The sequence below is a fragment of the Psammomys obesus genome, unplaced genomic scaffold (assembly GCF_907164565.1).
Source record: "Psammomys obesus unplaced genomic scaffold, mPsaObe1.curated_primary_1811, whole genome shotgun sequence".
Lineage (NCBI taxonomy): Eukaryota > Metazoa > Chordata > Mammalia > Rodentia > Muridae > Psammomys > Psammomys obesus.
In genome coordinates, this window is record NW_026592710.1 from 4841265 (window position 1) to 4866583 (window position 25319).

Below are 25319 nucleotides of genomic sequence, written 5' to 3' on the forward strand. Positions count from 1 at the left end.
AGTCCAGCAGACCCTGCTGAAACGAAACAGGTCAAGCTATCATCCTTCATCCATACACCACCCCAGATGCACTGGTGTCTCCTAAAAATCCCACAGCCCGTGTCCACAAACCCCACAGCCAGTTGACAAACCTGAAATGAATCATCTTGCAGAATATCCAGTTAGTATTCTTTAAAACTACGGAAGTCAAGTGTAAGAGCGAGTAAAAGTCACAGCTCTAAGGAGCCTTAAAACTAAATACAGTGTGTCCAGGGCTGAGTCCAGGAAGAGAAAGGCACACTAGTGGGCCAAGAGTCACAGTCAGGCTCAGGTCTGTAGGGCCACAACAATATCAGTTTCTTCATCTTTACGAAGAAGGAGGTGTTGGTGTTAGAGATAACTGGACAAAGGTCTTAGGGGAGCTCTGTGATCTTTGCCACATATATGTAAATAAAAAGCATTAACAATTTAAATATTTATTTATTTTACTTAAAGGCCCTGTAACTTTGGTGTGAGAGATGACTCCAGTGTGATGGAAGCTCGCACTTAGATGTCTCCTCATTTAGAATTACGGTTGGTTTATTTAACCTGTACGAGACAGACATTGGTGTCCCTGCTTTACTGATGAGAGAAACAAGCAGATCACAGTGTAGCTGGGCCCAGCCAAGAGCTCTGACCTCCCCTGCATTCTTTCTACCATGTCACTGATGTCCTGTTCAAGAATGCCATTTCTACAAAGTGAGTTTAGGTAGAACATAATGCTCACGAGAGTTTGGCTGAGCCAGGAGCCAGGGTTATTTATTTGCCTTCTGGCTAGGGTGCAGGTGCATGTGTGTGCTTGTTCTGTGGGAGGGGCCCAGCGTCGCACAATGCTTTCCTGAAGCCATGCAGGTCCATAGACCAGTGTAGATTCTTGCAAGGGCAGAGACACACACCTGGGAGACAGCCCACCTTGACTAGAAACTGGTAAGAAGCAATGGGAATGTAGGTTAGTTCTTGACAGGGGTGCAGAGAGTAGTGGTGGGAGTGGAGTGGAGGTTAATATTTTCAAGGACTGACACATCTGAGTTGGTTCTGCACTTGGGGAAAGGGTGTGGGCTCCAGTTCTCTTCAGCAGAGCTGGTGTGGGCGGGGCCAGGCAGAGGTTACCCTGGGCTGTGCTGGGGAGGAAGCTGCTTCTGTCGGACGGTCTTCCAAAGCACTGGGTGGAAGAGAGGGGTGTTCTTTCACAGTGGAAGCAAGCCAGGACTGAGCCAGGCTCCTTGAAATGTGGTCCCAACTAGCATCCCCCAAGAACTTGTTAGAAATGCAGCGCTGGGCCTTGACCTGTGGGGTCAGAAACTCTAGGAAGAGAGCCCAGCAGTCTCTTAAGCCCTCTTAAGACAAGAACCACTGGTGTCAGAGCCCATTTTCTACTGAGATAATGGCATCTGGCGTCTCCTCAGAACCTAGGGTGTGCTGGTTTCAGGACAACCCAAAGATACCAGGATCCAAGAGTACTCAGGTCCCTTACACAAAGTGTTTGCATAGAGCCTGTGTGCATCTTTCCATGTATTTTATCATCACATGGTTATTTACCATATCTAATACAAGGTAAATGCTGTGTCAGTAATTGTGTCGTGTCATTAGGGCATGACAAGAAATCCTTACATTTTCATGTGACTAGCTGGTGGGGTTGCGGTATAGTAGCTCATAAACACAAGCGAAGCACCGAATCAGTGATTGTACAGTCCTAGGCATTTTGCTGTCTGTGTCTTTGTTTTTCCTTCGAAGGGGTCTCACTATGTAGGCCTGGCTGGCCTAGAACTTGCTGTATAGATCAGGCTAGTCTTAAACTCACAGAGATCTGCATGACTCAGCCTCATCAGTTCTGGAACTAAAGACATGGACCACCATGCCCAGCCCCCAGGCCTTACATTTTGAAGCAGAGCATTGATGTTACCCAGTCTGGCTTTGAAGTCTTGATTCTCTTGCTTAGCCTCTTAGGTCGCTGTGATTAGGCCAGCTAGCAGGCCTGGGTGTTCTGTTGTTTTATGTGTGTGCATGTAAAAGTGCCTCAGCATGGCAGCCAGGGGTTGACATTGGCTCTCTTCCTCACTCACTCTCCACCTTTATCTCTCACTCAAACTAGGAGCCTTACCACTTGGCTAGTCCTTTTTGTCCCAGATACCCCATCTCTGTCCCTGAGTGTTGGGATTATAGACCTTACGTGGTGACTAGAAATCTCCAGTTCACATGTTTGCATGGCAAGTGCTTCGCGGACTGAGCCATCTCCTGGGGCCCCTTGGATTCTATTAAGAAAATACTGTGTGTCTTTGAAATGAGCCCATGGATGCAGAGGGCATGGATGCAGAGGCAGCTCTGTATGGTTTATAAAGGAGAGGTGTCTGTTTGGCTTACGGTTCAGAGGCTTGGGTCTTTGTGATGTGCTTCTTGGAGTAGCTTATTAACTTGGAGGCATTCACTGTCCAGCAATACAGCAGCCCTGTCCCCGGGGATCAGAAGCCAGCGAGGTAGCTGGAGTGTTTTCTCTTTGCAGATCAGGACAGTCTGGGGCAGGCAGGAAGGATGGGCACAGCGTACCCAAGCTGTGCCCCACAGTGAACCACTGGGTGTCACTGAGTCTCGGGCGTCTAGTGCCTCTGTGGCTATCTCATGAGGGGCGTTCATCTTGGCTTCTGGGTCTGCAGTGCTTGGGTAACTACGAAGGAGCAGCTGGGTGGAGATTTACTGTTAAGCCACATCGTGTCAGTGGGGTGAGGTAACCTAGCGCAGGTCCAGAGATGAATGGTGAGGCCGAGCACTGCATTGTGGGAGGAAGCAGGAACCTCTGCAGTGTCCTAGGAAGGATAGTGGGCCTGCTGCTTCGAGCTGTGCTGGGACCTAAGGGTGGAGTTCTGTCTTCCTATGATGTTTAGGTTCCTGAGACCTGCTCAAGGCCCCTCCGGTTGTTCCCCTCCTCCTTCATCTCAGACACTGTCGATTTCTAGTTATTTACCAGCATAATACTTGGAGACAAAATCCTCCAAGATGACTGTATCCATCTGTGCCCGTGAATTTAAAGCAGAGAAGGGGGTGGGAGGGTCCCCATTTCACTTGAGTGAGCAATGCTTGTTTCTCTTAAGGGTATTTGCAGAGACGGCATCAGGACTCTTGCATTTTGGTTTAGTAAAGTAAAATGAATTTGATGGAAAGTTGGTATTTAAAGTTTCTAGGGAAGACGTCTGTTTTTCAGGCCTCTTCAAGCCTGTGCCTCTAACTTTGTGTAATGTTTGCTTGCTGGAGCTTTGGGAAGGACAAAGAGAGGAGTCATCCAGCGTCTGTGTCAAGTAAAGCTGGTACCTGCCTCCTTTGTTGATGAAGCAGAGCGGGGCTGAAAGTGGCGCTGTCCTCCGTTTGTTGGCTTCTGCCTTTTGTCCCTCCTTTCCTGTAAGCTGCCCCACTCATCTGTCTGGGTGTTACTGTTAAGGTAACAGGGAAGACTGGCAGACCGACCCTTTCCGACCTTTCCTTTTTCCATGACCCACATGACGTGTTCTGAACGGAGCTGTGCCTTTCAGAGTTTGGGGAGAAACGTGCTGTAAGTGTCTTTAGCAAGGTCCTGAGGAGCGAAGTTCACTGTCAGGAGCTGGTGGCGGCGAGAACACTCCCATGGTATGAGCATGGACATGTGTGAAGTCCCCACTGGAGAGCCGAGTTACGGGGTGACTCCCACAGCAGCTGTCTCCCCACTAGAGGCCCAGAGGTGCCGTGGCTTCATCCCAGCGATGTGGTCAGCTTGCAGCAGCCCACCTCTCCACTTTACCCTCCTTCTCTACAGCCCACCCCTCCACCACTCCTTGTGTGTCTTGCCTATGGCCTCTGCATTTACTCCCTGACACACTCTCAGCCCTTCATTCCCAGCTGGTATATCTGGTGCTTCTTTTCCCACAAGCCAGACTTTGGGTCACCTTTCCCAGCATATGTCAGTTCTGCGCCCACCCCGCCATTCCGGTCACACTAGCTGCCTCGTTTCTACCATCTGAGGGCACCAGCAGGAAGAGGCCTTTTCTGCCCTCCTCGCTGCTCCCAGCACCCCTGGCACCACACTTAGGAAAATCTGTGGCATTCACGGGCATGATGGCTTTAATAATGATTTTGGCTCCTCTTATTCCTGTGACATATCTTGGTTCTTCCTGTATGTGCGCTTGGTGCACATAGGTTGGGGTACAGATGTGCTGTCTGGTCGTTACTCAGTGGTATAGAGATACGCTTTCTGAGTTACAGTCCTAGCTTCCTTTCTTAGGTAGGAGTGAAACACGTATCTGTCTCTGACTGAGAGTGTTAAATGTGTAAGAGAGCTTACACCCATCCTGCCTCCTTTCTCACTGTCGCCTTCCCCCACTAGCTTATATTACATCATCCCCACTTCCTGTGTCTGCTCTGGGTGGTGGGAGGCAGGGGGGTGGGGGTAGGCCCGTCATGTCACCTCAGGGTTTCGGTGAGGAATTCCACAAAGAAAAAATGAAGCAGGAATCCAAAAGCAATCAACACAAAGGGATTTTTCTGGTCCTTCCTCTGAGGACTGTGGGCTCCTGTGAGCGGTACATTCTGTGTGCAGCAGCAGCCTGTGTGCTGTGCTGGGCACATTGGCCCGCTGGAGTCCCTCGTTTGAAAGAGTAACTGACAGTCCTTTGGATGCCAGACTCCCGGGTTGGCATAGGCCACAGGTCGAATGCTTCTCTTCAGAACGCAGCCTCACTCCTCCTGCTCTGCCCTAGATAACCAGTTCAGGATGTCCATCCTGGAGCGGCTGGAGCAGATGGAGAGGAGGATGGCCGAGATGACAGGCTCCCAGCAGCACAAGCAGGGGAGCAGCGGAGGCAGCAGCGGAGGCGGCAGCGGGAGCGGTGCCGGAGGGGGCCAGGCCCAGGTAGGCCCTGCCGTTGGCAGCTTCCTTTTGCTTGGGGTTTCATTCACGCTCGAAGCACCTGGCCCCGGTGGCCTCTCTTGCTACCGATGTCATTCATGGACTGGGATAAAACGCCCAGGGACCCACTTCGCGGTGCCTGTGCTCTGTTTTCTCAGTGTGGAAGAGGCCTGGGTGCAGCCTCTACACTGTTTTCAGCTATCTTTCTGGGTCTCAGATCTCACTGTGCCTCGGGTAGTTGAAAGGGACAGCCTAGGGATGGTAGGCATCTGTTGGAACTCAGAATTAAATCACTCTTTCTGCTTCCTGTTTTGTATCTTAGCGCATCTTAAGAAATACACAGCATACTTTAATCCAGCAGTTCTTCAGCCTTTTCTAGCCCCCAGAAGGCGAACTCAGAAAATGGTTGGTGGAATATTGTTCAGTGAGGAACAGCATTGCACCAGCTCATCTCTCATAATATATTTCCTTTTCTTTTTAAAGTTTGTTTTCCTCACTTTTATTAGTGCATGTGTACATGGCACAAGTGTGGAGGTCGGGGACAGCTGTGGGGAGTCAGGCTTCTCCTCACACCTCTACTGCTGATTTCCAGGGTTTGAACTCGAGTTGTCAGCCTTGATGGCAAGCACTTTATCTACTGAGCCATCATCCACCAGCCCCACATGCACTTTTTTCCTACGTTGTACAAAGAATGTGTCACGTGGCCAAGCATGGGGAGATGACCAAGTATTGCTGTGGAATACTGTTCTCGTAGCTTCTGTGGACACTCCATCTAGGAGCTTTGCTTGGAGAAGCTCTGAGGATAAAATGTTTCTTCTTTTCTTAATTTACTTATTTGTTATTTATACAGTATTCCGCATTATGCCTGTATGTATTATGTCTGCACGACAGAAGAGAGCACCAGACCTCATTACAGATGGCTGTGAGCCACCATATGGTTGCTGGGAATTGAACTCAGGACCTTTGAAAGAGCAGCCAGTGCTCTTAACCTGAGCCATCTCTCCAGCATGATAAGCTGTTCCTTCAGACACCCCAAGATAATGGACCCCATGGTATCTCTTGCTCGGCTACTGAGTCCTTGCCTGAAAGCTGGAGGAAATGCCTCTTGCTCTTCACTGTGAAAGACTGTTTCCTTCACAGAAGTCTCTTCCTCTCTCCTCTCACACCTCTCTTCTGTCTTGTTTTTTTGAGATAGGGTTTCCATGTAGCCCTGGCTGGCCTGGAACTCGTAGAGATTAGCTGCCTCTGCCTCTTCAGTGCTGGGGTCAAAGGTGTGTATCACCACCATGCCTGGTAGAATTTCCTCTTTTAAAGTACATTTTGTTTGTTTGTTTACAAATCTGAAACACCAGCAATATTTTAATTTCTTTTTGATTTTACATACATGGGTGTTCTGCCTGTGTGTATGTATGTGGACCATGTGCATGAAAGCCTGAAGAGGCCGGAAGAAGGCACCGGAGTAACAGATGGCTGTGAGCCATCATGTGGGTGCTGGGAACTGAGCCCTGCAAGAGCACCAAGTGCTCCTAACCACTGGGAAATCTCTCCAGTACCAAATGACAAGAGACAGGGCTGTTTGCATTTAACTCGAAACATTCCCCGTTCAGTCACTGAGTGATGATTTCCATAAACGTGTCTGTTTGATGTATATAGAACAGCCTCTCTACCTGGGTCGAGGTCAGTCCGCTGCGTGTTGGGATGGCTCAGCCATCTTCTCTAGCATGCTGTGACAACTCTGGTGAGGATGACATCACATCGATCATCTACCTTTTTAATTTTGGGGGACCTTTTTTTTTTCAGATTTAGAAATAAAGAGCAGTGAGAAGCAGTGTTATTTCTGTACTAGTTGGATTATATGGAAGTTATTACCAGAAAAAATTCTTTTACATTAACACCAGAAGTAGAAATTAGGCTAGAGGTGCCGCTTGGCTGAGAGTGTGTTAAAGAGAAGACTGCTGTGGGGTCACCAGCTTTGGATTTTCATCCCTCATCTGCTGCTGGTTCCCAGCAAGAAAGCCACGGGGCTAACTGGTGACCTCTGACCTGTGGGCCCTCATGATTATCGACCCTTCTGGCACGTCTCGTGCTCTCCCAGGTACCCCTTTTCACTTTGTAAAACCTTTTTTAAAAAATGGGGGCTGGAGAGGGTGCTCATTGTTTAGGAGCTGTGGCTGCTCTCTCGGAGGACCTGGGTTTGCATCTCCGCGCCCACATGGCAGCTCACAAGCTGTAACTCAGTTCTTCTGGCCTCTCTGGACACCAGCACACATGGTGCAGAACACACACAAAATTCCCTTTTTAAAAAGGAAAAACAAAACGAAGAAAACATTAGTTTGATACTTTTAAGCATTTTTTTTTTTTAAGGAAAAACCACATTGAGGTGACGTAGCTTGTTTTTAGAAGAGCAGGGGTCAGCTGTCAGTGTAACCCAGATGGGGACTGCCTACTGCCTGTGGTGGCTGCTGCCTCCGGGAGGCTGAAGTGTGTCAGTGGTGTTGGCCCCCCGAGACACATCAGTGTCGCAGTCACCATAGCTGTTAGAATGATGGCAAGTCACCTGGGGCGTCAGCTTCACACAGGTGCACTTTTACCTGTTGCCCAGTCTTCTGTTTTTGTTGGATAATTTTTACTTTATATCTGTTTAAACAAAATCCTTTTTAAAATACGACATTTCAGTAAAATACAACTTATGTGTATATCAAACTTATTATTACCTATATGAAGTTATCGTTTTTTAGATAATATTTTCCATCCCCTTCCTCCGAAGACTCTCATATCCTGTACCCTTTTCAATTTCATGACCTCTTTTTTTAAAAAGATGTATTATGTATTTTTATTATGTATATAGTATTCTGCCTGTGTGTATGCCTGCACCCCAGAAGAGGCCACCAGATCTCCTGATTGTGAGCCACCATGTAGGTGCTGGGAATTGAACTCAGGACCTCTGGAAGAGCAGCCAGTGCTCTTAACCTCTGACCTCTGAGCCATTTCTCCAGTCCATGGCCTCTTTTTTCTTTAATTGTCATTACGTGTGTGTGTGTGTGTGTGTGTGTGTGTGTGTGTGTGTGTGTACACGTGTGTTGTGGGATATTTGATCCCATTGTGACCGTCAAAATTGTGGACTGTAAAACCCCGTTTATTGTTTGGTTTGGTTGAGCCTTAACCACACCTTTAATCCAAGAACTTTCTGTTTATTGTAAACAGGTAATTATGGTGTGGTTCACCTAGTCCTAGCACACACCTTTTAATCCAAGAGCTTTCTGTACACAGGACTTAATAAAGTTAACCCTAGGCCAAGAGGCAGAGCAAAGAAAGCAGCTGACAGGGATGAAAGAGTAGGAGGGACTTTGAGTTGAGGGGTATTTAAGACAGCTTGAATAAAAAGAAAGGGCATTTAGCTCAAGCTCTGGCTTTAGCTTAGGTTGCCAGTCCTCAGCAACCTGGCTTTTAGGGCTTTGGGCTATCAAGCCTTCGGCCTTGGGTTTTTGGCCTTTTCCTCCTGATCTGCCAGTTGAGCTAGTGAGCTTTTGGGTTTTTTCCATCCAGACGTGAGCTGAGAGGGAAGGTCAGCTGGGGGCTTTCTCTGCCTCTCCGAGCTAGCTGCTTTTCATCCCAGCATCTGGCTCCTGAGTCCTTATTGGGAAAATAGAATGGTTCAGATTTTCATCATTGTTTATAACAACATAACATGCAGTACATACACCTCAATACAACCTGCTCAGCTTATATAACGTTATTTGTTTCCAGTGCTGACCATTAACCAGTCAGTGTGCTCTTCCCTGAGGAAGAACATTTCTCCCTCTCAGCATTCCTGAGTTGCCTGTTGTTCTCTTTGTGAAGTTGAGACCTTTGGCCTGTCTGTTGTATTTCTTTTAAAAACAATTATTAGGGAGACTTGAAAGATGGCTCAGCAGATAAGAGCTCATACTACTCTTTGGGTCGGCCCCAGTTTCAGTTCCCAGTACCCTTGATGGGAGGCTTCTAACTGCCTGTAACTCCTGCTCCAGGGAACTGAATGCCCTCTTTTAAGTATGCACACATTTATAATAAATATATATGTAATTGCGAATAAATAGAGCGTGTGTTCGTGTGTGCATAGAAGCCAGAGGGAAGCTTACCACGTGGGTTCCAGGGGTCAAATTGCGATCATCAGGCTTGGCAGCAGCAGGTGTCTTTACCTTCAGCCCCTTCTCTGTTTCATAACATTTCTTTGTTTTCACTGTTAACTTGTTTTCTACTGACTGCTAATCGCCATTGGTCTCCCATGTGTGGTAGAGGGCCATCAGCCTTGGATGTAACGTGTACTTTCTCATGACATAGTGTGCCTCTGGCGCTGGAACCCTTGGGAGCTGCTTCGAGAGTCGTGTGGTGGTTGTCTGCGAGAAGATGATGAGCCGAGCGTGCTGGGCCAAGTCCAAGCATTTGATCCACTCGAAGACTTTCCGTGGAATGACCCTTTTACACCTGGCTGCTGCGCAGGGCTACGCCACCCTGATCCAGACCCTCATCAAATGGCGGTAAGGCCAGGTGCAAAGGACGGCCATGTTCACAGCTCAGTTTCCTGGGCTTTCCTGCTTGTGGAAAGGAATACAGTTCCTCAGTGTGTCCCAGCCTATGAGCCACGGCTTTTTCCCAGGACAGTTCCCAAGAGATTTGTGTCTTGTACCCTAGACTCCTCAGCGAGCTGTGAGACGTTAGACTTTCTCTTTCCTTTGGGCCTCTGTCAGATGGAGTCTTGAATACCCTTGACTTCCAGAACCCTATTTTCTCATACCTCGGAGGCTAGGTGCCCAGTTTGGTTTCATTTGCACGGGTTTTGTGTATGCTGGCATTTCCTTTTCCCGTGGGTTAGCGTTTGGTAACCTCCGTGCTATCCCCAACAGCACAAAGCACGCGGACAGCATTGATTTGGAGCTGGAAGTTGATCCCCTGAACGTGGACCATTTCTCCTGTACTCCTCTGGTAAGGAAGAGGCTCATTAGCCCAGCAGCGGTAGTGCACACCTTTAGCCAACACTCAGGAGGCAGAGGCAGGCAGATCTCTGAGTTCAAGGCCAGCTAGATCTACAAGAGCGAGTCCAGGACAGCCAAGGCTACACACAGAAACCCTGTCTCAAAAGAAAAAGAAAAAAAAAAAAAAAAAGATGGGGTGGAAGAGGCTTCTTTAGTCCCTTAACCACCTCCGTACACTGGCACGGTACACACTGTACTCCAGCTCCCAATGGGATCTGAGAGTGTCACTTAAAATATGAGACACAAAACAGTATGTTGGTGGTGCAGGCTTCTAACATCAGCTTTCAGGGAGGTGGACTCAGGAGGTTCAGAAGGTCAAGGTCACCCATGGCTACATAGTTCAAGGCCAGCCTGGGCTGTATGAAACCCTCTCCGAAAATATACAAAGGTAAATTCTAAACTGATTCAGGAAAGTGACGTTCTAAACTCTGGGGGAGTGTCGGGTGCTACTTCTCTTCCGAGTCGAATGTTTGTTGCAGATGATTGTAATGGCAGTGTTCATCTGGCAGCTCCCCTGAGATTGCCAACAAAGACCAGTGTGTCTGCTGCTAGCAACAGTGGAAGTGAAATCAGTTTTCAACCTCCTGTTGAGGTCCTTGATGTGTCTTCCTGGCTTTCAGATGTGGGCCTGTGCCCTAGGGCACTTGGAAGCGGCAGTGGTGCTGTACAAGTGGGATCGTCGGGCCATCTCCATCCCAGACTCTCTGGGAAGGCTGCCTTTGGGAATCGCCAGGTCGAGGGGCCATGTGAAATTAGCAGAGTGTCTGGAGCACCTGCAGAGAGATGAGCAGGCCCAGCTGGGACAGACTCCCAGGATCCACTGTGCCCCAAGCGAAGAGCCGAGCACAGACAGCTGGATGGCCCAGTGGCAGAGGGAGGCCATGAGCTCTCCGGAAATACCCAAAGGAGTCACTGTCATCGCAAGTACCAATCCAGGTACCAATTCACAGGGTAGTGTCTTGGAACCTGCCAGCTTCCCCACTGGCTTTCTGCAGCTTCCCTTAGAAGAGTGTGTAGAGTACTCACATACATAAAAGGGCTGGGCGGGGTAACGCCGTTTCCGATTGCCCTTTAAGAATAGCCAGTGACCCTCCCAGTATGGAGAGTCTGTACAGGAAGCACAGCTTTGGAGGAGGATTGTCTGAGTGCAGCCAGTGCTGCTGGGAATATTCACCCTCAGGAGCATGCCTTGCCTCCAGCTTCGCTCTGTGTATCTTCCAGGCATAAAGTGTTAATTCTTTAGGATTCCTGCTTTTACCTCCTGTCCTGACTGTCCTTTCTACTGTACTTTTCAGAGCTGAGAAGACCTCGGTCTGAGCCCTCTAATTACTACAGCAGTGAGAGCCACAAAGATTATCCGGCTCCCAAAAAGCATAAATTGAACCCTGAGTCCTTCCAGGCAAGGCAGGAGAAGCTGTTTTGCACTGCACTGAGTCTGGAGCAGCCAAATATCAGGAAGCAGAGCCTTAGTTCTAAGCAGTCTTCCCCCAAGACAATGAGCCCCAGTGAAGGAGTGAGGGACTCCAGCCGGGAAGCCTCCCCTCCCGCTCCAGAGACTGCAGCATCCCCAGCGTCTGCATCTCAGCCTGTAGTAAAGTGGAGTTCCAAAGGTCTTTACATTGGTGTGTCTACAGTGCAGGTGACTGGGAATCCGAAGGGGGCCAGTGTAGTGAAGGACGCGGCACCTCCACAGGTGCGTCCGAGGGAGCCAATGAGCGTGCTGATGATGGCTAACAGAGAGGCGGTGAGCACAGAGATGGGGGCCTACCGGGATAGTACAGAGAGCGAGGAGTGCTCCCAGCCCATGGATGACATTCAGGTAAGACTGAGCAGGTAAGCCTGCAGCAGCTGCAGCCTCACGGTGGCTCTCAATGTATGGCTCACGCCCACACTCCTAACCGCCCCCCCATCCCCTCCCCCACCCAGGAAGGGTTTGCAGCCTGGTCTTGTGCAGAGGAGTATTGAGTATTTGCTTCCCATGGACCACATTTTCCTTCTTCGAGTCAGGCGCTGTGAATAGCGCCCGAGCACAGACCCTTGGCAAAGCCTTTCCCCTCAGTTCCAACCCTTCAAGAACTAAACTCCGTGACACTCTAATTGCGTGTTTTCCTTGCAAGGTGACAGCTTTGCTGTTTTCAGTACTGGTTATAACAGAGTCAAGGCCCTAAAAATAGCCAGCAAGGAAGCTTGCAGACAGGATTTGGATTATCTGAGTGACTTTGACTAGCACAGCCGTCATCTGGCCATTGTGAAGGGCATCTGTGGCTTGAGGCTCATATGGCATGTAGTGAAATACCTCTAGGGCTAATAACTGGCTGCCCTTGTAATGGACACAGGAAGCAGAGTCCTCTGAGGGCACTAAACTTGTCATAGACTAAACAAGGCATCAGGCTATTAGGCAGAATCCATCGCTCAGATATGCAGAAACAGTCAAAAGGGGAGCCATAGAACATGGTTTTCTGTGCTCTGTTCCCCAGCCTCTTTACAGATTCCTGTTGATGCAACCCAAAACAAAAGGAAAGATCTAGGACAGCCATGCCTATGGAGTGAGGCTGGAGTCTAGGAAGGCCATGTGCCTGCCAGCTGGTCCAACAAAGGTGTAATTGCTGAGTCACTCATTCCTGAGCATTGCGCCCTGGGGGAGCTTTCTGCCTCTGGTATTCTGTGAAGGAGAAGAAGCGTGCATACTTATTACTAGTAGAGTCCCTACTCCTGACAGAGAGGAGACCCCAACATTCATTTACCAGCAACCCTGTAGCCAGGAGGCTGCCCACCAGGTTAAATCCAATAATGTTGTGGTTTCACATGTCTTAGGCCAGCACTCTCCACTGAGCACAGTCCTCAGCCCCCTTTTAAATTTTATCTTGAGACATGGTCTCATTAAGTTCCTAGGCTGGTGTCAAACTTAAAATCCTCCCGTTTCAGCCTCCCAAGTACCTAGGGCTTCAGGTGTGTCCTGTCATGCCCACCCTAAGTCAAATAATGTAGCCAAAAGGCTGATGAACTTTTTTCTGTAAAGATCAGGTGATGAATCTTTTTAGGCTTTGTGGTTCCTGCAGAAACTGTAAGAACCACAGGTCTGCTGTAAGAGCAGGAAAGTAGCCGTGCCCAAAGTTAAAGGGAGGAGGGTATCTGCAAGCCGATAAAACTCCGATTGCGCAGGTAGCTGGCTCCGCTCTGCCTGGGAGAGTTTGCCTAGTCCTTCGTACGGACAATTCCTGCTGGAACCTGTATTAGTTACTTTTCTGCTTCGTGTGACAAAACCAGCTAACGGGAGGGAGGGAGGGAGGGAGGGAGGGAGGGAGGGAGGGAGGAAAGGAGGAAGGATTCTGCTTCAGTTTGCATGTAGAGTCCATTGTAGTGGGGAAGCCATGGCAGCAGGAGCGTGAGCCGCCGCTGAACAGGGCAGTGCAGAGCCTGGGAACCTCATCTGACTGGGATGTAATCTTCCGTGTCTTAGTTTTGCTGCAACCAAAATACCTGATTCAGAACCAGCTGAAGAGTTTATGGTCCTGGAAGGGTGTGGCAGGGAGCTACTGAGCGCACTTAGGAACCAGAAATGGAGCTAGGCCTTATAAGGCCTGAGTGTAACAGTGTGTGTCTTAGGCTCTCCTCCTGTTGATGTGGTGAAATACCCTGACAAAGCCAACCTGAGGGAGAAGGGCTTTTATTCATCACATCATTCAAGCCACAGTCTGCCGTGGCTGGGCAGTACGGCAGCAGGAGCTTACAGCACAGTCAAGAGCCTCAGAGCAGTGACTGCATCTTTGTGCTCAGCTCACTCTCTCCATCTTACACTGCCCAGGGTACCGGCCCAGGGGTCAGCCCCGCCCACAGTAAAGATTGGTCTGCCTTCATGAATTTACACAATCAAAACCATCCTCAGCAGACCTGCCCAGAGGCCTCAGTTGGTGACAGTCACCATCAGCCCTACTCCCCTCTTGTAAGCCCTACTTGCTAAAGGATTCATAGCTTCCCCAAACCGCTCCGCAGGCTGGGAAAGCAACCGGTGAGCAAAAGCGTTAGGCTCTAGCACAGTAACCCTCTGAGGTATTTCCTCCTTTTGTGGAATTCCTTTCAGATCACTCATTCATGGAGGCCAGAGTGCCTAGTGAAAACCTAAACTGTCGCATTTTATCACCACTTTTAGGAGGTGTACAAGAAATTTTAAAAATGCAGTGTTATTTCAGCATGTGTGCGTGAGGGTGGGCAGAGGCTGAGGTCGGCAGTTGTCTTCTGCCATCGCTTCTCCGTTGGCACTGTGAGACCGGGCTCTCACTGAACCCGGAGCTCACCTAATGAATAGATTGCCTTGCCACTGAGCCCCTCAGAATCCTCTTGCTTCTGTCTCCCCAGCACTAAGATCATAGGCACACGCCACTGTGACCTGCCTTTTTCTGTGGGTGCTGGGGGTTAGACTCATGTTCTCATACTCTGTGGTGTGCAGTCCCACTTCCCAGAACTGAGCCATAACCCTTCCCCTGAGTCTAGGGGATCCAGAAGTGGGTAGGCGTAACTGAGCCCGAGGTTCAGCAGGTTGCTGCTGTCCACAGCACTGGGTTTTCCCCAGACAAGGAACAAGGAGAGTGGTCTGATGTATGTGACACAAGATTACATCTTAGGGACAGGAAAGGTTAGAGAGGTCATTGATCTTGCCAAGGATCTTAGCTTGGTTCTCAGTAGCCATGCTGGGTGGCTCACAGCTCCAGTTCCACAGGATCCAAAACCCTCTTCTGGGCCGTGTGCAGCTGTTTTTCACATGCATACACGCATACACACAAACACATACACACAGGATATACTCACACACACACAATATTTAGGGCCAAGAAGATGGCACAGCGTGCTGACCAGAGTTTAGTCTCCTGTACCACATAGGAGAAGGAGAGAGCTAACTCCTGCATGTTGTCCTTTGGCCACACATGTGCAGACACATAAGCAAGTGGAATAATGTTTTAAAATTAAGATGGTGTTTTACCTGGAACCTCCCAGGTGTGAGTTCCCTAATGGTTCATGATGCTGATAGTGGACAGTGGGCCCAAGACAGAAGTCCACTAGAGGTGACCAAGGTGTGAGGCCAGACTATGATTAGAAGACAATTAGGCCTCAAGGTGAGTCACATACTAACTTAAAATGCTGTTTGAGTGTATCAGATTAAGGTGTAAACTGGCTGTCTTTCCCCACCTCCTGCCCTGCCTCCATTTTCCTGTACAAGGTTTGAGGACAATAAAGTGGGTTGGAGGTTTCTTTCTAAGCTTGGTGTTCTGTGGCCTTCTGGTTGCAGGTAAACATGATGACCTTGGCGGAGCACATTATCGAGGCCACACCAGACCGGATCAAGCAGGAGAACTTTGTGCCCGTGGAGTCCTCAGCCTTGGAGAGAACAGATCCGGCTACCATTAGCAGTACAATGAGCTGGCTGGCCAGTTACCTAGCTGATGCTGACCGTCTGCCCAGTGCTGCCCACATCAGGTTGGGAAGATTTGCAGTTGGGGACTCTCTGCCCTGGGTTTAACTGGAGGCCAGGTGTGAAGAGAGACTTTCACTAGGAGGGCACATAGCATTCTGCCATTTCCAAACCCTGGCTCTGCCCTCTCCATCTGTTACTTCCTCCCACATCAGCATTTATCAGATGTCATATCAGCTGATATGCCCACATCGGCTGAAGTTTCCTAGAGGGAGGGAGTGTCCTCAGTGGGCTTGGCCTTTAGCACAGTGCTACATGGATGATAGGTGCTCAGTATGAACTTAACGGAGATGCAGCCAAAGTCCTGAGTGTGTTCAGCATCCTACAAACCGATAGAGGCCTCTTAACAGCCCAGGGTGGCTTCAGGTGGATCCTGTTTTGTCTCATAAACTACTAGGTAATGGACAGTGTTTGTGGCCTTTAAACCGCCGTCTCTTTTTCCCCTTGCAGGAGTGCGTACACTGAGCCGCTGACTCCTTCTTCCAATGCCAGCTTGAGCCCTGCAGGCTCCCCAGTCAGTGAAGTGGCTTTTGAGAAACCCAGCCTTCCCTCTGCAGCAGACTGGTCAGAATTCCTGAGTGCGTCCACCAGCGAGAAGGTGGAGAATGAGCTTGCTCAGCTCACGCTGTCCGACCATGAACAGAGAGAACTCTATGAGGCTGCCAGGCTTGTCCAGACAGCCTTCCGGAAATACAAGGTAATAGAGGGGTATCTGTATCCCAGCTCTTCCTCCCTGTGCGTTGTGGTTTGATAAAATATTTATTGGAAGATGTTATGTTGTATTATTATCATAATAACTTTCAGGAGCTTTAGTCAAATAAAACCAGTAGGAGGGCAGTCATCATCTTATTGTTGATAAGATGACACCTTGGCTACAAGGATTCATGACCTAAATCAGGGCCCAAGGACTGTGGGCTTCCCTGAGCCCCAGGGACCTGAGGACTGTGGGCTGTCGAAAGCCTCTGGGAACTCAGTGATAAGCTTAGATGTGTGTTTTTATTGGGGAGGGGGCAGGGTGGGACTCCGTCACCTTCTGTACATTCCTAGAACAATCTTATCATGCTGTCTGAAGCTGTTGAAAAAGGAAAGTAGTTGAACTATTTAGGAAAGATTGCTGAGAGCCTGAAAGATAAGTAGTACAATACCTAATTTGTTTAAAAAAAAAAAAAAAAAAAAAAGACCTTTTAAATGCATGTTTTTTATGTCTCCCAACATCCAAATATGGTTTGACTTTGAAAAGCAAAAGTAATTGGAGATTGAGCCTGAAAATTATTTTTCTTAATGTATAGTGATCATTATCAGTGAAGTTCAGTAAACCTGGGGTTTTATTCTTGGATGGGTGCATGACATGAGTAAAAGTTCTAATTTTTTGTGTGTTGACAATTCTTACTTAGTTTGTTATTGATCTCCCCTTGCTTTACTTTTCAGGGCAGACCCTTGCGGGAACAGCAAGAAGTGGCTGCTGCCGTCATTCAGCGATGTTACAGGAAGTACAAGCAGGTAAAGCTCAGCTGTGTGTCTCAGAAGGAAAGGGCACCTGTCTAAGCAGCCCTGGCCTCAGAGGGTGCTGCTGTGCAGTTTGGCTAAAAAGTACCACATCCAACCCCTGATAACAAAGACCTAACTTGAATTCCCATGAGTGAGAACTAGAGAAAAGAAGACAGCAGTCTGCCTCCAAGCTGTAGCTGACAGGGGCAAGGGTGAAAGGCAGGCTGCTCTGGTGGAGATCTTGCTTGCATCACAGCTTGCGAGGTATGGCAGCCTTCCAGGAGTGCCACAGCCTCAGAGCTACTCAGGCAGCTTTATGTCTGTTCTCAGAGGAAGAAGCAGGCAGAGTTAAGCAAATGTTAGAGTTTATAGATATCAAGGTGGTCAAAAAATAGTGAAACTTCCCTCCTTGAGTTTAGACTAGTACCTGATAAAATTTGGGCCTATTACTGGGAACAGTGGCACAAGCCTCTGGTCCCAGCACTCAGAGAGTGACACAGGAGGATGGCAAGTTCAAAGCCAGCCTGGATACACTCCTACACACACAGGCATGTATGTACATGCTGTTGGTTCTGAGAAAGGTTGTAGAAAGAAAACCTTGGACTTACTTTCTTTGACTTTGGGTAACCTTAGGTTGTTATGTAAAGGATATTGTGTGTTAACTTGTGTGGCAATTGCAGAGAAATTTGGGGTCCCGTTTTATCCTCTGACCCAGGATTTTGGTTTATAGTATGGGTTGCTTTTGTTTGCTTTTGTTTTCCAAGTTTCTCCTTTAAACTATCAAGAGCAAGGAAGTAAGGGTTCCAGCTCTGGCCAGTTGAGTGTGAGATCCCAGACACTGAAGGTTTATTGTGTAAAACGCTGACACCACAGTCTCGTCGTCTCTGTGACTGGTGAACAGGCTCCACATTAGCACTCGATTATATCACACAGAATTGAGGTTTCAAGGCTGTGATGGCAACAGGTATTTATTTTTTAAAAGGAGAAATAAAAATCCCCTGCTGAGTAAATGCTGTTTGTGGCTAGGAAGGTAGAAGGTATTACCTTTGGAAATTGTGGAACTGTCAGAATGGTATTTTGGAAGGTAGAAGGCTTTGATCTAACCAGGCTGCCTTTTTATTGGCTTTGGTTTTGCTTGGGAGTTGTGCTGGTCTTGCATTTTTTGGGTTGTTTCCTATATTCAGTAATCTAACGTTAATCTTGTATTTTCTGTTTCTTCCCCAAGCTGACATGGATAGCCTTGAAGGTAACGACATACCGAGTCCTTTCACAAACCATTCCACCAGAGTCACAAATTTCACACCCATCCCAGCCACAAGGAGGGGTCATTAAGAAGGCACAGTCACCAAGCATAATGCTCCTTTGCCAAGCCGCCTGAGACAGCACATCTGTCTTCAGGGATCTGTGGTCTTCTAGTGGAGTGGGCTTGGACAGTTTTGATAGGTGGATGTTTTCATGGCCATGTCAGTCCATCCAAGCCAGTGACTTTGAACCTAGTAGCTATTAAGTAAATTCCTGTTTTCTGGAATGGACTTCACCGTGGCCCTAGGTTCCAGTACATGCACTATGCTCAGGCCACAGTGACAAGATCTATAGAAGCTCTGTAAGATGCAGTTACCTTAAAGGACATTTGGATGGATGGAAATGACCCTAAAGCAGGTTAGGAGAGACAAGAGACATTTGCTTTTGAGTGTTCTAGGAAATCGGCTTCCTTCCCTCGCGTAGGTACGGCTAGGGATGCAGTTAGGCATGGGGTGGGGTTCTGAGTAGTTTGTCGTCTTAACAATAGATAAGTTGCCTTCTTGTAAACAACAACTTCGTGTGATTTCATCACTGCATCAGAAATTCTCACATAGCACAGTGGTGAGCTTTGTGTCCTGAGGGCCTCGAGAAGGATGCAGAAGCCAGGCCTAACTACTGTGACTCCCTTGGACCTGTAGCTGTGGAGCAGGTCAGGTTGAGGGCCTCTCACCCTGGCTCCTACGCAGTCCACAACTCTCTGGCAGCCTTCTAGGGTTTATCTCAAGGCTGCTGTGTGGGTCTGATGAGTGTTAATCTTTTGCAGGGTGAAATGGTTTAAAAGTGTCAGCGTTTCATGATAAGCCTTGTATTTGGGACCTTGTCACTCTGTCAGAAATTTGTGGTATGGAGCAAATTAGTTACAAAGAGGTGCTGACTGCTAGATAGCTCTCTATATGAATAGAATCAAGAGGCATAATAAGAGTTAAAATATTCCTAAATTGAATAGTAAATTCATCTTAAAACAACTTAAAATTTTACATTTAAAATGTTTTTGGAAATCTCCCTTATGAGAGGAAAATACATTACTAAGGATGAAGGTACCGTGCAGCAGGTCTGACAGTAGTTCTTTCCATTTTGGAAGACTGCTGTTGGCATCTGTGGTCAGCCCCAGCAGGGACTAGGGTAGGAATGAAGGAGGAGTTCTTGCCTCCCAGGCTCAGAGGACTTTCGGCTCCTGTTGTTACTGTCCTGTTCCTTCTATGTCCCCTGCAGTATGCACTTTACAAAAAGATGACCCAGGCGGCCATCCTCATCCAGAGCAAATTTCGTAGCTACTACGAGCAGAAGCGGTTCCAGCAGAGCCGGCGTGCTGCTGTGCTGATTCAGAACTTCTACCGGAGCTACAAGAGATGCGGCAGGAGACGGCCAGCGCGCAGGACCGCGGTCATCGTACAGCAGAAGCTCAGGTGGCTCACGGCTGCAGCCTTTGCTGGGGACGTTTCTGGCGTGCCACCTATGCATGCCTTTGGGCAGGGCCTGAGGGCTGGCAGCAACTCTGTCCAGCATAGGCAAGGCGCTGTGGCTTTGTCTAGCAGTACCTGTGGTGTTGGGAGCCTTTTTCTGACTGCCACATGGTGTTACTTGATGTCACTGGCCAACTTTAGCATCAATCACAGTGTGTCAGGACCAAAACTTGAACTTACAGAGGAGTCATTCTGCAGTGTTCTGAACCAGAAGGCTCAGTGATTCTGGTTTAGAGAGTAGCAGGCTAAAGATTAAAAGTAGAAAGTAGATCCAAGATAGTATCAAGTTGAGAACTAAGTCCTCAGCTGAAGAAGTCTGGCTGGTGCCAGAAGGCCCATTTCCACAGAAAGTTGGAAAAGACCTGGGTGTGTGGTGGTACACACCTGTAATCCCAACACTCTCAGCTGAGGGGATTGTGAGTTAGAGGCCCACCTGGCTTACACAGCAGGCTCCTGTCTTACCCCAGATAAATAATAAGTTGTAAGAACATAGGGAGGGACCAAGTTATTTTTAGTCTTCATACTGTCTCCTTAAAAATTGAGAAGGCCGTAGCTCATTTGGCAGAGTGCCTGCCTGGCATGTGCAAAGTTGTTTGCATCACATAACAGGTCAAGGTAACACATGCCTGTAGTCCCAGCACTTCAGAGATGAAGGCAGGATGACCAGGAGTTCAAAAGCCTTAGCTACACTGTGGCTTTGATGCCAGCCTGAGGTACATGAGACCCTGTCTCAAACAAATTAAAGAAAACAAAACAAAGGTTTGGGAGAGGCCCGGGCCGATGGCAGTGCTGTGGGAGCAGCGTGTGCTTTCCAGTTGAATCTGTGATGCTATTTAACTGAAAGTCTCCTCCCAGTGCAGACCAGACCAATTCTCACTGTCTGCACTGTCAGCTTTATTGAACCTTTCTTGTGACGATAATATTCTGGCTTTTTCAGGAGCAGTTTGCTGACCAAAAAGCAGGACCAAGCTGCTCGAAAAATAATGAGGTTTCTACGTCGCTGTCGCCACAGGTACACCAAGTCCTTACATATTGTTCACAGAGAGTAACAAAACAGTCCCAACCTTTCTAACCGTTTTCTGGGTCTGTGTAATGCTGACAGCCTCCAGCAAGCATGGGGTAAGCACTGCAGGTCATGGTGGGATGCTGGGACTGTAAGCACTGCCACTTGGGCTCCAGTGACCTGAGAGGGTGTGTGTGACCATGGAGACCCACAGCAGTGTTTTCTGTTGCGATTTGGGCACGAATGTATTTGGCTTGGACTAGCTTTTAGTTCAGATCTCTGACCTATCATTTATGTGCCAGTTGCATTATGGTCTTCATTGTGTTCCTCACTCTGCAAGTAGACATCCACACAGAAAGTCAAGGAGGAGGAGAAAACCCTTAAATGCCACCCAGGTTTTCACATGTGGAATTTACTCTAAGTAGTTGCTGCCCCCTGCTGGGTGTGTAGAAGATAGCATTTCCCATTCAGTTTACCGGAGAGCAGCTGGATTTGATCCAAGGTGAGGGCAGGGAACACAGAGGAAAGACAGTCTCTTGGTCCCCAAGGATATGGCATCTTCTCATGGAGCCTTCCTAGAGGGGTTTTTCTCAAATGTGAGCTTTGTTGGCCAAGATATAGAATTCTCGGGCTGGAGAGGGACAGTCTTGCTTTCTCTCTGTAAATCAAGTCTGGAGCTGCACTGAGGCAGAGTGTGTTGTTTCTGGGCAGCAGCTCAAGTCTGCAGGCGAGAGCTGGCTCTTGAGCTGGCTCTGTGTTCTCTACTTCTCCTGTTTAACCATCCCCAAAGCTTTGCATTCAGGTTCACTCCTCAGAGATTTCATGTCAGGCTTTCTTACTTCTCAGGCCATTTAAGTTGCTAATCCCTGAAAATATTTTGCCTTTGTAACTTAAAGTTTAACTGGGAACTTACACACTTACTTAAGATAACACAGACATATATCTGTGTGACCATAGAAAGAAACGTATAGCCATGACATCAACAGTAAAAGAAAACCTTAAAGACTGAGTGTTAGGATGCTGGGCATCTCTAGAGGGACCTTAGATGGCAGGTGCATCCCCTGGATGAGATGTCTTGGATCAAGGTCCTCCTCCACCACCCTCCTCCACCCCTCCTGTCCTAAGAGCTAGCACATAAAAATACAAATGTGAATAAGCCTGCTAAGGAAGTCCTGGCAGGAACGATAGGAAACTACAAGGTAGGCTTTCACATAATGAAAGTGATTCTGCAAGTCTCCCCAGGGCCAGTCTGTTGTTAAACCATGTCTTTGAGTTCCTTGTGACCTGGTAGAATAGCTGAGTTTCTTCAGTTGGTAAAATACCATGGACTCCCTAGGTCATTTTCTTCACATCCTCACATGTTCACAGTCCCTTCTTCCTTTATTTTGTCTGCAGAATGAGAGCCCCAAAAGACTGTCCAGCCCAGGGACCAGCAGACTTAGCCCATGGTGCAGAGTCTGCTAGAGACTGGTTCTTCTCCAGACCCTAATGCTGCCTTGAGGCCATTTCCAAGAAAGCAGAGCATCACGGGTTAGACTGTGCTGTGCTTCCTCCACTTTGTCTTCTCTTGAGTGTGAGCATATATGAGAGGCGCAGCGGAAGCAAAGCCCCCCCCCCCCCAAGCCTGTCACTGAACTTCCAAAGTCCTCCTTCTGAGGGTGTGTTGTTTACAATGGATGAGTCAAAGAGTAACATAGTTAAAACAAGTTCGCTTAAAAGACCTATTCCTAAAACAGGCTAGACAGAGGAATCCTGCTCTTTACACTAGCAGAGAGAAATCTACTCAAGATCTCACCTGTCTTGAATGTATTTTAACCACCCTGTCCTCAGTGAGGATGGCAAGTCTCCTGTGAAGAGAGCATCAGGTTTGGGGCGCCGTGCTCACAGCTTGCAGCAAAACAAAGCCCATTGCTCTTGTGTTGGCCCTCGGTCAGACGGTAGAAAAATGTGCAGTCAAACAGCAGGAGCCTTTGCATCCCAGCTGTGCACTGTGTTACTTACTCACTTTCCATTTTTGCATCTTTATTTGATGAATTTCGTTATGGAGCCTGATGAAGTCCTGGGTCTCTCTCCTGGGGGTTCTTTTAAACTTGTGTTTTCCCTCAGATGTGTGCAACCCATCTGGTTTACTTAGCGTGACTTTCATAAGCAGAATTGTCATGTTTATTCCCTCTTAGAAGGCTTACAGTCTGTATTAGGTAGAAAACCTCATGACACCCTCTCAACAAGGTAGGTAGACAGTGGCCTCAGAAATCAGGAGTCCCATTTCTAAGTCATGTGATCCCAGTGGTTTTTAAAAATAAGTTGGTGGGTTTTCTTCCTGCTCATTTCACATCCCCTGCCATCACCCTCCTCGTCCTCCCCAACAAGAGAAACCACTTGGTAGTGTCTTTGGTTGACATAAAGCTATTGATAAGATTTCTGCTGTGACCCTCACATGCTAATAGCTCTCTGGTGTTGTTTTACTGTCTAAAGCCCCCTGGTGGACCATAGGCTGTACAAAAGGGTGAGTTTAGCTGCCTGCTAGCCAGTTTCTCCTTATCTTCCATTTTCAATATTTTGCTTTTTGCTTGCTTGCATGGGGCTGCAGCGTAGGTATGCCAGTAAGTTTCACATCCATTCGGAATGGAAATAAAATAAACTCAGAACTAACCCTGACTACTAACACTGCTGTTTCATGCAGCAGGAGACGGTCAGATACATGTGCATGAGGAAGGAAGGAGGGCCTTCCGACACCGCTGCCCAGCTCAGGCTAGGCGGGACACAGGCCTCCCCGCCGCCATGAGGCTGTGTTACAGGAAAACATTCAGCAAGTGGTTTTGTAACTACAGTATTTTTCCACATCAAATTTCCTCAAACTGGTCAAAACTTTCAAGGCAGAAACGCTCATTAGGAAAAGCTAAGCTTAAAAAAATAATAATTTACAGATATTACTTTCCTGTCACCCTGCCCTAGAGCTTCTGTCTCTAAACCTCTCTTTCTTTGTGTGGTGAGGTAAGTCAGGATACAGAGCTGCCCCTGCAGAGCCTCCCTAGGACATTGAGTATACAACAGATACACAACACGGAACTGTCACTCTTTATAAAAACATGTGAAGTACCTTAAGCCTAGAGATTCCATGTTACAGTTGGGAGTAGCTGTCTTGGCTAGGTCAGTAGACACTGCCAAGTGTTCCCAAAGTCCGAAAATAGGACCCCAGTTTGTAGGTACATGCTGCACACAAGAGCATGTTCAAGTACAGCTGAAAGACATTGTAAGTCACAGCAAAAGACAAGTCAGAAAACTTCTTAAAAGGTAGGACAAGAACTCACCAACAATGGGCTTGAGTTTGATTAACTTTGGTAACTTTTTCTTATATAACATTTCGAGAGGAAATTCTCAAAATTAATTAATGTAATTTATGTAATTAATTCAGTATAATTAATATTAATATAATTCATAATTATTTCAGTGTATGGGGAGGTTATCCCTGTCAACCTCTGCAGGCTGCTGCCATGTCAACTTGATGATATGGCAGTGGATTTTTATGAAATTTTCCTGAGTAGTGATTTATGTGTAGAACAGTTCTGACTGCTTTAAAGCCAGGAGTAAAACAAACCACCATGAGTAGCTGCCGAAGGAGAAACTTGCAAACAAAAGCAGAAGCACAGCTATGCTGCCCCTCCTCCTTAGTGTTAGACCGTTGGTTACCATTGAGAGTGCTCCGGCCCCAGTGGTAGAGCCTCTCAGACTAGAGGAGGAAACGAGAAGAGGCTGTACCTCACCCACTGCACACAGACGACACCTCTTTTCTTTGGAGGCAGCAGCGAGCCCTCCCAGAGAACAAGTGCATGCCACTCACTTTAACTCAGTGGTTACCTTGCATGCTAATGCAGTTTGTAGAGCCTGCTGAAGGGAACTGACATTCTATCCAAACTGGTTGCTTACGCACTTTTGAAGCTTGTTAGTTTCTGGTATGTTAATAATGATCATTGTCCAGAGCACATTTTCTGAAGGTGATTTATTTCAGTGCCAACCAGAGTCCCTACTTTAATTTCTCTAGTGCCTGCTGCATTCTGCCATGAACTCTGAGACTCCCACTCATGCATGGGACGCTGGAATTTCATAACATCCCTCATGCCTCACGCAGCCAGCAGGGAGCTGGAGAGAGAGGAGCCAAGAGGGTTTCAGGTTCCTCCTGGGACGGTACCATTTATCCGACTCTTTACTGAGGGATGGCTTGTTTATGGCTTTCTGCAGTTGCTGATAAGGTCTCCTCTCGCTCTCTCTTCCTCAAGAACCTGCAGCGGTACCCCGTTCGTAATCCCCAAGTTGAACTTCTCCTTGGGAGCTGAGCATCCCCTCAGGTGTACAGTCCTGGGATGACGTGTCAAAGAGAATAACATGCTTATTTTGTTAATTTGTAAAGGACAGCAAGCCAGTTAGAGGTTTATATGTTGAAAAGCAATTGAAAATATACAGTTACATTTTGTGGTGCAGAGTGAGCCATGCTGTTGGCCAAACTCCTAGGTCCACAGCAGAAGGACCTCCACAAAGGTAGGCACCGCTGCCAGCAGATTTAGGGCACCATAAGCTCACCCCAAGTGCAGAGTACCCCAGCTTCAGGGTAACCCAAAACTACCGACTGTGTCTTTGTGTTTTCAGCCTCTCTGGGGAGGGTTGGGAGAGGACACCAGCACCCTCTGTGCAGTTCACT

At 47.9% G+C, this 25319-nt stretch overlaps 1 protein-coding gene across 12 annotated transcripts in view; it reads left to right on the forward strand.

Annotated features, from left to right (window-relative positions):
- Camta1 (calmodulin binding transcription activator 1) overlaps positions 1 to 25319 on the forward strand; it is a 791014-nt gene that overhangs the window by 757316 nt on the left and 8379 nt on the right. For 5 of the 12 annotated variants that reach the window (XM_055615328.1, XM_055615325.1, XM_055615331.1 and 2 more), the window contains 12 exons: positions 4740 to 4891; positions 9209 to 9405; positions 9772 to 9850; positions 10521 to 10836; positions 11196 to 11719; positions 15185 to 15372; positions 15818 to 16064; positions 16796 to 16867; positions 18081 to 18101; positions 19370 to 19563; positions 20558 to 20632; positions 23099 to 23129. In XM_055615328.1, the coding sequence (XP_055471303.1) occupies positions 4740 to 4891; positions 9209 to 9405; positions 9772 to 9850; positions 10521 to 10836; positions 11196 to 11719; positions 15185 to 15372; positions 15818 to 16064; positions 16796 to 16867; positions 18081 to 18101; positions 19370 to 19563; positions 20558 to 20632; positions 23099 to 23129 (2096 nt within the window). The remainder of the gene's footprint in view (positions 1 to 4739; positions 4892 to 9208; positions 9406 to 9771; positions 9851 to 10520; positions 10837 to 11195; positions 11720 to 15184; positions 15373 to 15817; positions 16065 to 16795; positions 16868 to 18080; positions 18102 to 19369; positions 19564 to 20557; positions 20633 to 23098; positions 23130 to 25319) is intronic. The other 7 variants (XM_055615332.1, XM_055615327.1, XM_055615334.1 and 4 more) reach the window with 7 other exon arrangements.